Source organism: Notechis scutatus, chromosome 1 (genome assembly GCF_049901735.1).
Source record: "Notechis scutatus isolate UNSWTSFEM ecotype Mainland chromosome 1, rNotScu1.2, whole genome shotgun sequence".
NCBI classification, from domain to species: domain Eukaryota; kingdom Metazoa; phylum Chordata; class Lepidosauria; order Squamata; family Elapidae; genus Notechis; species Notechis scutatus.
In genome coordinates this window covers 105,725,090-105,738,162 of record NC_142009.1, presented here as the reverse complement: position 1 = coordinate 105,738,162, position 13,073 = coordinate 105,725,090, and the positions used below count along the sequence as shown (strand labels likewise).

Here is a 13,073-nt window from a genome sequence, read left to right as displayed (position 1 = left end):
CATATATGGGGAAATGGGGAGGATGAGGATTTTCCTGACTTGCCCATTGCCATTGTCTGAATGCTATTAATTAGATATCAACTTTGCAACCTCATCTTCTCACCACTCCATTCCACCCTATTGTTCTAGTGTGGGCCTCTCCCAACACTTTCCCAGAATTTTAGGTAATCAGTAGGAAACAAATAGTTTCTTCTTCTGTAAGAATTTGATTTCTTTATGGCTCTTCATGACTTTTTAAGGACAGACTGAGCATATAAATAGTGCAGCAACCCCATCATTGCTGTTAGTGCCACACACAACCCAACTAGTTCCCATAGGAGGAACAAGTGCTGCTTTCCTCCTATGCCCTCTATGCTTTCTCTTTATGTATTTGTGTTGTGCTATCCTCAGTCACAGCTTCAAGAACTTCAGTCCCATCCAATCACCTCCAAATAATTTAATTCCCATTCATGTTTATGTTGTTCCCACAAATCATTAATTAATTAATTCATTCATTTATTGCCTCAAACCATTTACAATTCTGGCATAGTAGAGCAAGGATAAAGTAGCTGCAGATTTGCTTCAAGATAAATTGCAAAATTTTATTTTTTTATTCATTCATTCAATTTCTGTGGCATAAATAGGGAACAAGTCCAATAACATTAAACAAATGAATTGAAATCTCAAACATGAACACCTAAAGGATATCATCAAAAGCAATATTTGATTAACTGATTGCGCTTCTACACATTACTTTTATTGTCACAGCATCAATGTGTAGTAAAAGTTCTTTTTGTTCCCAAAAACATGGTGCTTCAAAACTAGATTCCCTTTTTGTGATTATCTCCAACAACCCATTATATGAATACATGCCCCAAACTTGTTATTTTAAAACATTTTTAATGTTAATCCAAATAGGATATTCCCTACTGCTCCTATCAGGCTTATAATGAATCAAATATATTTCTTTTACTATTTTCCAATTATTATCTATTTTTCCATTTCTCTTGAGATCCCTGAGATTTGTGCATTATTCAGTCTTGTACGCAACACAGAGTTATCAGAATATTCTGCATTCTATCCACTGAATATTTGAATTACTCCTCAGATATAATTATGTGCAGTTATCATTGAAGATTTAACTACTTAGTTAACACAAATTGTAAAATTCAGTTCACTGCCATCAGTCTGAAACAAGATCTTTGTCTATGGTACAGAGAGCCTTATTTCTTAATCTCTCTTCTGTCTGTCCCTTTCTTCCCCAAGATTAATAAATATTCCTCCCTGCTCTTCTTTAGGTCCTCTCATTAACTAAATCAAGGTCCCCCTTATAGCATGTGTTAAAATGTTGCTAATGCTTTCACTCTCAAATTGTTTTTTTCTAAACATCTCATGATATTTCAATAGATTAGCAAATTATCAATTTCTTTGTAGATGAAAGGCAATAGTCAGTGTTAAACTTGTTTTTACACAGACATGATTACATTTAAAGACACGTGTATACCACAGCAAATTATTTAAAACATGGTTATGTCTTCTCCTAATCTCCTTCTCGTTGTTCCAGCTGTTCAACATGAAAGGGGACCAAGGACATCTACCATCAGGAAACAAGTAGCTCTGTATTTCAGAGGACACAAACAAGATAATGGAAGCACTCCACACTTCTCCTCCGCAGCTCTACCTGCTCCAGCTTTCTTCACTGCAGTAACACAGCTGGAACCTCATAATCTAGAACTAGCCACAGTTTCTACGGCATCCGAAAGGCAGAATCTAGTTGGCTTAGCTCAGCCAACTCCAAAGGTTTGCTCCTTTATTCTTCTTTTATTCTTCTTTATTATGGAAGAAATGCAACATTGTCCTAACAAACTCCAGACAAAGAGAGCCAGCACTGCCCTCTTGACAAAGATTTAAAATGTTCTTCCATTGAATATTTTGTCCTTGTGCTGTGGTGGTTTCTTTTCTCTGAGCTGTAGTGTCACAATTCATCTGAACAAATAAACAACGGAAGTGCTTTTTTTTTTAAATTTAATTTTATCCTGCCTAATTCCAAATGATTCTGGTGGTTCAGAGTATATACCAAAATAATATATCCAAAACAACCAACTAACCAGAAGCTCGCTAACTGTCAAAGAAATATTACTGTTGAGATTAATAAAATATTGGAATTAATGAAGAGCACAGAAGTTCATTCCACCATGTCTTGTATTGGTTACTCTCTAGTAAACCTATTTAATGCTGAGTTTAAATGACTAGTAAATTTTATTTTGACTACCAAATCTTAGACATGACTGTGGTGATTAACTTGTTGACATATGCTGTTTACTATATGTGGATAAGTTAATAATGACTAGTCTATTATTCTGCATGTTGGCTGTTTGCTAAGAAAAACTCTTAAATGCTTAGCCCAGTGATCATTGAGGGATCACCTTAGGATAGTGCTTACGGGAGTTGCCGTTGCACCTCTTCCGACATGTTGGGTTGAGACAGTAACAGAATGGAACAGAAAAGGGGGATTATGGAGATCCAATTATAATCAAACCTAATGAACTTGGTGTTATCCTCTGCACTTCTGTTATTTATTAAGTGTCCTTCATTTAATGCAAAGATATTCAACTTTCTGGAGGCTTAACTTTTTGTAAGTTAAAAAAATATTGGCCTTTAAAGTGAAGGGGTGTGACTAGTGATGTGATAACGCTGGAATGGGCAGGGCCAAGAGTTTTGCTCCCCCTTTTCTATATTTGGGAGAATGGGGGCCTTTTAAGGTACAAAATGCATACTACTGTATAACTCTTAGAGAACTTAAATTACCCATTTTGCTCCTGAACTCTTCTCAAAAATGAAAAAAGTGATAGAACACATCTTCCTACTCTGTGTCTATAAAATCAACTCACAACATGAGCTGGACTTCTGGTTACTACACAGATACACTGATGTTGTTTTCTTGACAACCATCCATAAATAGTTTGTCATTACTTCTGCAAACTTCCCAGTCAAATTTACAGTTTTTGGATTTCATTGTTGACTCCAAACCTATTTTTTTTTAAATGCTAAGGATGGCTAGGTACTCCATCCATAGCATTGCATATTTGCACATATCTGGCTTCTCTCCGTCTCTGTGTACATGTACCAAAATGCACCACCTATGCACGAGCATGGGCACAAGCTCTCTGCAAGAAACACAACCCAGCATCAACTTCTAGCCTGTATTTCTTTCCCCGGGGAAAGAATGACCATTTAAGGTACACACTGTACAGTCTCCTTAGCTGGTACCTGATCTATATTCATAGTAGACAGAGAGTGAATTGAGACAAAAGATAGAAATACAAGCTCATGGTTGGTTACCAAGCCTCTCCTTTCATTTTTCTTCTGTCCTGTTTAGACTTTATCTCTCTCTGAGAAATAGATTAAAGAATTAAGAAATATATTTGTTTAAATGGGTGCTTCTTTACCAACCATCACCTTTTAAAAACATTATCACTAGTATCCACATGAAGTCAGTGGCACTCCCATGTACCTGTATGAAGTGGCCACGGAATCCGTCTGCGAGTCTGCAGCAAGGCTACTCTTCATGAGCATCAAGTGGGCCAAAAGTGTCCCGGCCTTTTCTACTCTCTCCTTACAAGATCAGGTAAACCTTACACAGGGTGGTGAGGAAGCGGGATGTGTGTGTGTCTGTGTGTGTGTGTTGCATTTCTTAGTCATCCTTCAAGGTTGATTTACTTCTTGGGATCAGGAGTGCTCTACTCACCAAATGAAGAGATTTGTGTGGTTTATTCCTCATCTTTTCCTTTGGCAAATATTCAAGCCAGCTCACAGATTTAAAAAATAATAATAATAATAATAAAATCAATAATAAAAAAATCATAGGGTGGCCAAAAGGTGTTGTGTCTGCCAGTTTCATAAACACTGAAAGGGGAGACGTTAAATGCAAAGAGAGAGGAAGGAACTCACTGCATTTGTTCTGAAGGGTGAGAAATTTTTGTGGGGGTTTGGGGCAGGCAGAGAATAGAGTTTTGTGTATGTGTGTGAGGCGAGGGAAAGGTAGCCAGTGGCCTCTGGCATGGAGCCTTGCAAATGCTGCCATGTACAGCCAGTGTATGGGGGAAGAGTAGCATGAGTCAGAAAGGAGTGGCTGAATACATTTGAGGGGGGAGGGTTATTCCCCATAGTCTGTGAAACCTAGTCTGAAAAACTTGCTTGAGATCAGTTTCTTTCTTCTGTAGAAGAGAGCCTGGCTCGCCTGCTTAAAATATCTGGCATAGTGCAACAAGATTCCCTTTGCAAAGAGCCAGCTCACTGTGTAGCACCCCATGAAGGTGATTGACTGAGAGCTGTTGGCCATAAACTTGTGTTGCAATAGAAAATCAGGCTGGATGTTATTTGGCTTTATCTTTACATTTATTTTAAAGGATACAGAATATTAGAACAATAAATACATGGATTGCATATGTTTTTTAAAGGCTTTAAGGAAAAAATTCTGGCAAGTGGATTTTTAGGAAGAAGGAAAAACAAGGAATTTTTTAAAGCCCCATTAACCAAAAAGTCCACACCACAGGGAGCAGATTGAGACTTGGGCAGTGGCCTCCAACAGTGGATAATGGGTAGAACAGCAATCCCTGCCAGTTCTCCTTTGGGAAATCCTCCTCTCCTACCCATAACACAATTTCTCTAAATTGGAGAACAGAACAGCCTGTTTGCATATCTTGTTCCACTTCTTCTTTTCCTCCCAGTTTAGTTTCCCTCCTACAGTGCAATGATTTACAAAATAGCCAACTACATTTGAGCTTGATCTCAGTTTATATCATTTTGATTGGATCCAGAGTTCGATGGGGGCCTTCCCAAAATGAATTGTATTGGGATCCTCTGCAGCTGAACAGGTGTCACATAGCACTTAATTCTTATTGACCAGGATTATGTGTCTTTCCATCAATTGCAACCCAAAATATAAGCAAGGCCAACTTTCTGGTAATCTAATGGGTTTGGTTAAGTTAGCTCAGTTTTTACAAAGTGGAAAGTGTTTTCTCTCTTTATCTTTTTAAGTAATCACATTGAATTTGAGCTGGTTTAAGTGATAGCCATGTACCATGAATGATCATTGTTATGCATACTAAGTATTGTGAGCTTTATTCAGCATCTGCTAGTATCTTTGTTGATTTCTGCTTTCTTAAGGATATAGTGCAGGTACCTTATTAAATTAGTTTCCACCCTCCTATGCTTCTGTAGGCCTCCTTTTATAACATGACATTTACACGGATGATTTCTGTTAGATGTAGGATGCCTAAACTGAAAATTCAGATCCATTATCATCCTATGCCTTCATTGTGTATTTTAATGCAAATAAGAGGAAATTATTAATTTAATGGAAATAATCATATGAATGGTACTTTCATAAATTGCATTATATTTCAATTTCCCCCAGCCCATTTATTCTATGCAGTGAACTCTCAGCATATTATTGAAAGGCCTAGCCTAGCATGTGGATGTGATTTTATTTGCTTCCTTATTATTAGGCTATCAAACCTGGGCTGCAAATATCAGAACAATCAGTAGATGGCAGCACAGAGGTAAGAGATTTATGTATCACTTTGCTGCCATCTGGTGACTGTTCAGGTTGTTGTAGCACAAATATGCTAGTTCAGTACTGAACCTTTCTCCCATCTGGACCTCTCCAGAATGTATCACTTTCCAAAATCTCTCAGCTGTAAAAATGGTTTTTGAAATCCAGATAGGTGGACAGCACCAGAACGTCTTCCAGTGTAAGTTTTCCACTGAGAAATACCTATGTATTGGCATGTCCATGTTAGGTGGAGGAATTTCAGAGAAATAAGAGTCCCATCAAAATACTAGGAGTAGCTTACTGCAAATTAAACTTATCATTGAACAGATCTCTTTGAAATAGGCCTATTATTCATGTCAGGAATCAGATTATCCTGTCATTTTAAATGAACTGGCTGCATATCTAGCACTCAAAATTAAAGGCGAGTTTCATGAGTTGTTCCGTGAAATTAATCCACCCTTTTAAAGCCCAAGGATTTCATTAACTGCACCATTATCCCCTCTAGGTTTTGAGACCAGACTGTGAGATGCAAAGTTTCAGCTTACTCCAAGTTGAGAACTACAGACTGCAATTGGAGTATTTTTTTCTTCTATTGTTCTCCCACTTCTCTTAAATGCAGATTCTTATTTCAATAATTATAGTCAATAATAAGGGAGACAGAAAGAGTGACAGAGTTACTCTTCTGCTGTTACTAATGGGCTGTTTGAAGCTCAAGCTTCTGTACTAGGATGCAAACTTATTGAGTTTACTGGGAGTTATAAAGGCACAGCTATGCTTACGAGAATAACATTACAATTGCTAGAAGTATATTTAGAAAGGGAAATACTTGCAAGGTGACCCCTACAGCATCTTGGCATGTGTTGGAGGGAAACAAATCTCTTCTTGAATAGCAATATCGCAGCAAATTAAAAGTCAACCACAAAGGCAATCAGCCTGAGTTCCACAAAAGAAGCATGTCCCATCTTTTGGGGCTTGAGGGCCACGTTTTAATGTTTTTGTGAACAGTAACAACTGCTATGAAAAAGAAAATGTAAAGCGAGGGAGACCACATTATAGATAGAAACAAGGACAGGATTTGGTGGCATGGGATATTTTAAAAACATGTTGACTGCTCCCAAAAGATGCAAAATTAATATTCAAATGGTGGAGTTAAATGAGTTATTGAGGTCCTAAAAAAGGGGCCTGAATAGAAATAGGCATCCCTTTTCTGTAATCAGACAACAACGGTGGTAGAAGTTAAAGGATAACTATCAAACCATCAGAAAGGTTTCTCCTTTTCAGCTCCATGACTCAGTTACTCATAAAGGTGTCATGAGAACATAGAAATGTTCAGGTTTTCTACTCTTCCTAACCCAATAGGGATTTTGGGCAGCACCATGTCAGATAAGTTAATTTAAAAAACCACCATGATTTCATCCAGCTTTTCAATGATCTGGTGGTTAAATCACATGGAAGTTTCCAAGGCAACATATTATTCAGTGGGGATGAGCAGCATTAGGAAATTTAGATATTTATTTATTTATACACACGCATACACAGTGTTCTCCCCTTCTTCCAACCTTTCCTTAAGGCAGGAAATATGTCCCATTATTTCCAGTGACTATAACCAATAGGAAAACTGAGTACTGTGAGGGTTTTCATTGGATTTACAGTTAGAATTAGCTTTCTCCAATTTTGATTGAAGAAAGCAGTGGTAATCCATCATCCAGGAGCAACCTGTCCGGTACAGAAGGAAGGATGCTACTGCCCAAAGAGAAGAGGTTCCCTACTGATGCCAACAATGTTTGTATAGTGGTAATTTGCTTAGCCAATTTGGTCAATTTCACAAGAAAGCTGGATTGCAAAAGCAGAGATAATTGACTGAAGTTAACTCAGCTTCAAGAATACAAATCATGCTCTGTTCTATTTGGCTCTAATGTATTATTAATGGCTGGAAAAGAAAGAGCCTGAATGGGTGACTGCAACTTTAGATAAAGCGTGGAGATATGGGCCAGTTGTTTAAGAGCTGACATGTGCTGTTTTTACACAGCATCTCCATGGGAAGTGATACCTTCAGAACATCATCCCAACAAACAGTTTCATAATCTTGGGATCTGCTAATATTTCTGGATGCTAACAGACTCTTCTTCTCAAAGTGATAAAAGGATAGCTAGAATAATCCAAGCTGGGGTGGGGTGGGGAAAGAGTAAGTATGGGCATTTTACAGCCTTTTTTTTTTCAAACAGCAAAAATTTACATGTTGAAATTGTTTACCAATCTATAAATTATACACCATGTTATATCGTACCTCTATTGTATGACAGCTGATGCTTTTGGAAGATGCTTGGAGAGAACTGTTTGTTCTAGGAATAGCACAATGGGCCATTCCAGTTGATGCTAACACTCTACTGGCTGTATCGGGTAAGAATTGCACAATTTAATGACTTTGTTATCAAAATTACCATAAAAATACATTATTGAAAACAAGACAACATGTAAAGAATACCAAATCCGTTCCAAACAATAGAGTATACCTGTCATTTATAAATCTATATTTAAATGCAAATAATGTTGTTTTGTTGCATTCATGACTGCTTGCATTGTCATTTAAATGCAAATTACTGTGTTTGTTATCATCCAAGAAAAGATTTTGTACTAACTTTCCGACAATATCCTCAGTTTTGTGTCGAAGCAGATCTGAGAAAGTAACAATGGCATGGCTATTGATACGCCTAAAAAAAAAAAATCAATCTATCACAGTACTTCAAATGACTTATTAGCGTATTCATTTCACACATTTTTTCCAGGCATGAATGGTGACAACACAGATTCTCAAAAGCTGAATAAGATTATCTCAGAAATACAAGCATTGCAGGAGGTGGTGGCTCGATTTAGACAGCTTCGGTTAGATGCCACAGAATTTGCCTGCCTCAAATGTATTGTCACTTTCAAAGCAGGTAAGAAGAATATAAAGAAAGACTTACTAGCATGCATCAAGTCACTGTGCCCTGTAACTTACCTCCAATTTTAAATTGCAGAACATCTTGAATGATCATGCTGCAAAAGCAAACAGTCCCCGCCCCCCGCCCCACCAACTGAGGCAGCAAAGAGATTTCAGTGTGAAAAATGTGCCCCTCTAGCTTAGTTTAGTTTTATTTTACTTTAGTTTCAACCTAGTTGCTCTTTTAAGGAAGTAATTACAGGCATTGGAGAAATTAGCATATTAATATCAGTTCCTGTTTATATTAAGCAGGAAAGTTATATCCATATCAACACTTTGGCCTTAAAAGTAATCAAGTAATCCTGCGGAGGGGTTCAGCAAGAAGTAAAGGAAACGAGAAACTTGCCATCTGTAATGTATTGAAAAGCCCTATTTCTTTACATCCCAGTGATAACCCCATGGCTGCCTGCTTCGCATAGCGTGTGCGCTCAGCAGAAGTACACAGATAATGCAGAAACCATTCAAGCTCAGCTACGGTCAGAGCTTCAGAATCTTGGAGTTATCAAGTTTGCCATCTGTTTGGCTGGTGTTTCAAAACTGGAATTTTGCAAACAAGCTGTAGCACTTTCTTAAAAGTTAAATGAAAATAAATAGAATTGTTTTTCCAGGCGAGTTGTCCTGTCAGTGCCCTCAAACCTAGAGACTGGGCTCCATTAATTTAGCGCTATTATGAAATTGCTAGCTAATGAAGTGCAACCATGCTGCCAAGATTGACTTGATTGTCCTGGTAAGATACGAAGAGCGGTTATCTCACTGAGTAAGTGGACTGTCTGCTTGCAGTACCTACACACAGCGGTTCTGAACTGAGAAGTTTTAGGAATGCTGCCGCCATTGCAGCTCTTCAAGATGAAGCTCAGCTCACCCTGAATAGCTACATTCACACAAGGTAAGGATAACCTAGTCCTACCTTTGTAAGAAATAAATGCACCCTGGTTGTAGAGGTAGAGGAGCCTTGTAATAAGAAAAAGAAACTCAAAAGGAAGAAGCACCCTATGAAAGCAAGTTGCATTGTTTTGGCCCTTAGAATGCTTCTTAAACACTTCCAGGTGAGCTGCCTCTGTCAGCTGGCTTTGATTCGGGAAAGAGACTTTGCTTTGAGTTTGATATTTTAATTCTGTTGGCATTTGGTGGCTTTCAGGACTCTACATTATAATGTATATATTTTGGTTATATTTATATTTATGTTATCTTGTTTTTTTTTATAAATTTACTTAAATATTACCCATCACCACAATACAACCTCAGGAGAGTCACAATATACATATTTTTTTATAATAAAATCTCCTCTCCTCCCAAGCAGAGCAATTAATCTTTTTGGCTAAAGCCTTTTTTTTTTTTTTTTTTTTGAGCAGCCTGCTCTGATATATAGGCTTACATGCTGACCCTGGATGTAGAAATAACTAATCAAGGGGCATTATTTCCTTTTCTGTTCAAAAGCACAATAAACCTGTAGAGTTGGCATAGAGTTGTTTCTATCAAGGGAAAGGATCTATAGCTTTAACATGTTATGTCAATGTTATTTGTTGTTAGTAGGATTAACCTCCACATTTGGTTTCTAGGTATCCTACTCAGCCATGTCGTTTTGGGAAATTGCTGTTGCTCTTGCCAGCTTTACGTTCAATTAGTCCCTCAACGATAGAAGAAGTATTTTTCAAAAAAACAATTGGGAACGTGCCAATTACAAGACTGCTTTCAGATATGTATAAATCCAGTGACATATAGATCAGGCGCGAGGCAACAAAGAGAAGCCAGGTGATCATCTCTAAAGACCTCTTTAACTAATGGAGAGCAAACATCAGATAATTCTACGAGAAATGGAATCCTGGAGACTTCTAACCCAACAACAAAATCAATCAATAGTGATCGTTTTGCAAGTTTGGGAGAAAATACTGTTACATATTAAAATGGAGCTCGATTGAACTTGACAGCTGTTCCCACCATTGCAGCCTTGACGCTGCCCGTTCCTAGATTGTTGTTGTTCTTCCTAGATTCAGGTTGGGAAAGCCAGAGGGACGACAAGCTGAAGCAAAAGAATCTCTAGGGTTGGTTTATTCCATACTCTGAAAAGTTGGGTAACCAAACATTGTCCTGTGGTAATGTGTCATGAGGTGGCCTTCAAAGATTTGTGTACAGTATATGTATGTTTTTTTAACTAGTTCGTTGGTGAACCCTTTTTACAAGAAAGGAAACATTGAATACTAGGTTATCCAAACATTCATGTCAGTTATAACATAATAAAAGTGGCCTTTGCAATGAATTTTTAAGGGGTGTACTCTGGCAAATACCTTTTGAATTCAAATTTGCCAGGCCTGCTATGTAAGGTTCTTTAAAAACCAATGGTGGACTTCATGCCTAAATCTTGACATCATTTCACTTCAGTTTAATATGTCAGACAGAAGAGCTTTAAAAAGAGTTTTCCTTTTAAAAAAAAAAGAAAAATACACATTAAGAGACTAAACAGCAAAACCAAATAAAAAAAATGGAGAGGACTGACACAGTGAATTCATCGCTGTTCCACTGGCATAAGGCTGAAACCAAAGGCAATGATGCCCAAACTCTTTGTTAATGAGATGTATAAGAAGGGACCCATCTTACAAAAGAATGGAAAATATTATGAATTATTGAAAGAGCAGTTGATCAAACTTAACTATCTTTGAGACTCTCTAGTCTGCCTGATGCTGTGCTGGGAAACACATCATTCCACTTATGGGTCACATTGGCTAGGACTAGATGTTAAGATGGGGAAGGCTGTTGTAGATTTTTTAAAAATAAATAAATATATATACATAAACCTCCAGGTCCATTAAAACCTTTCTCATATGCTTTCTAATCCTCACCACCCCAAGTACATTTATGAGCTGCTTAAGTTGATGAAAGTATTAAAATGTGTGTGTGGGGCGGGGGGAAATAACCACTGTACTTTTCAAGGTTTTTGTTTTTAGGAAATAGCACTGAGGAAGGAAAATCAGCACTTGAAATATCTTAGAATGAATAAACTTCTCTTGTACAAAAGTGCATTAACTGATTTGTGAAGTTAAGGTTGTAACCACTGTATTTACAAAGAATAAAAAATATATTAAATTTAAACTGGAATTACTATTAAGAATTGCTTCCCATTGATGCTAAATGCATATTCTTTATATTGTTATATTAACCCAAAAATATGAGATTGGCTCTTTGGTTTCTCAAGTACAACAATTGGCTTTAGCGTACACTTACCAAAGTTCTGGGAGAATATGCCACTCAGTACTGCGCTCAGAACAATCTAACAGGTTTAATACTGTACATCCCAATTCAACGTCTTCCAAGGCAGATGAATTGAAGGGGAATGTTTTGTTTTTAAAGGACACCTGAATTATGCTAGCCAACTATATTTTAACCTGATAAGCTGTACAGGTTTAACTCAGTTTAGTTTAAGGATTATATGCCATAAAAACATAGAAAATTGGGCCAATTGATTATTCATGTTTAAGTTACTCTTGGGTAAGCAAGTTAACACAGCTAGCAGAACTGAAACTGGATTTTACACATATGCCTCTATGCAAAGTTAAAAACTGGGAAATTTTGCAAGCAAGCCATAGATAAAGTAAAGCAGTAAGCAAAATGAACACTGGACCTGATCCAGTATAATTGTGTCTCCAAACTCAAACAATTCCAACATTTAGAAAATAAAACTACTCGGGCCCAGCATTTGACACTTCAGTAGTAAGCCAGTATTTGTGGAAGTTGGTCTATGTGCAATATTGTGCATACTTTCAAAAAAACATTTCTTAGCCTACTACAAAGAGGACCACTTAGTATATAGAGTACCTCCAGTTAAATCCTAGCTGGCGGAAGAAATTATTCTCATAAATCAGTATAGTCCCTGAAATGGATCAGGGACATAATATTGGAGTCCCACAATGGTGAAGTTTCTGTAACCGAATATTCAGACTTTCAAAGTGCCTGAGTTTGGTAGGTATGACAGCAAACTCCATAGATCAATTGGCAGCATTTGTCAGAATCCCATTTATGGCCCTAAAGCAAGGGTCCCCAAACTTGGCAACTTTTAAGCAAAGCTAGCTGGAGAATTCTGGGAATTGAAGTCCACAAGTTTTAAAGTTGCCAAGTCTGGGGGCCCCTGACTTAAAGCCTCCTCCCTACGCGGCTGAGTGTAGCCAAACATTGGCCCCTTTTTTGTATATGTTTAAGGACCCAATTTCACCTCAAAACGTTCCTAAAATCCCTTTCCCAAGCACCTTTGGCAGCTATAGAATGTGGCCCTTAACATCTTGTGCAAAGTGTGGTAGAACTATTGAACTGTTGGAAATTGTGCACCCGTAATTTTGCCACAGTTGTGATTTATTAACATCTGTACTGAAAGCAGCAATAGATGATTCTAACCCTACAATAATCCCTCACTGAAAAAAAAAAACATGATATACTGTATCTATCTTTTATTGGACCTGATTCTGTCTTTACTGGAAACAGCGTTTGGAATTTCAAATCAACTTGGGCTTCTCAGAGTTCTAACAAATTAAATTTAGTTTACTGTGAATGTTGCTCTCTTGAATAAAA

The 13,073-nt window shown here is 37.4% G+C and overlaps 1 protein-coding gene across 1 annotated transcript in view; it reads left to right on the top strand.

Annotated features, from left to right (window-relative positions):
• Positions 1-10,955, top strand: part of NR2E1 (nuclear receptor subfamily 2 group E member 1) — a 28,428-nt gene extending 17,473 nt beyond the window's left edge. The window contains exons 4-9 of the mRNA XM_026666522.2: positions 1,544-1,779; positions 3,461-3,607; positions 7,840-7,936; positions 8,323-8,472; positions 9,297-9,402; positions 10,076-10,955. Coding sequence (XP_026522307.1) covers positions 1,544-1,779; positions 3,461-3,607; positions 7,840-7,936; positions 8,323-8,472; positions 9,297-9,402; positions 10,076-10,238 — 899 coding nt within the window. The 3' untranslated portion in view covers positions 10,239-10,955. The remainder of the gene's footprint in view (positions 1-1,543; positions 1,780-3,460; positions 3,608-7,839; positions 7,937-8,322; positions 8,473-9,296; positions 9,403-10,075) is intronic.
• Positions 10,956-13,073: the final 2,118 nt, after the last annotated feature.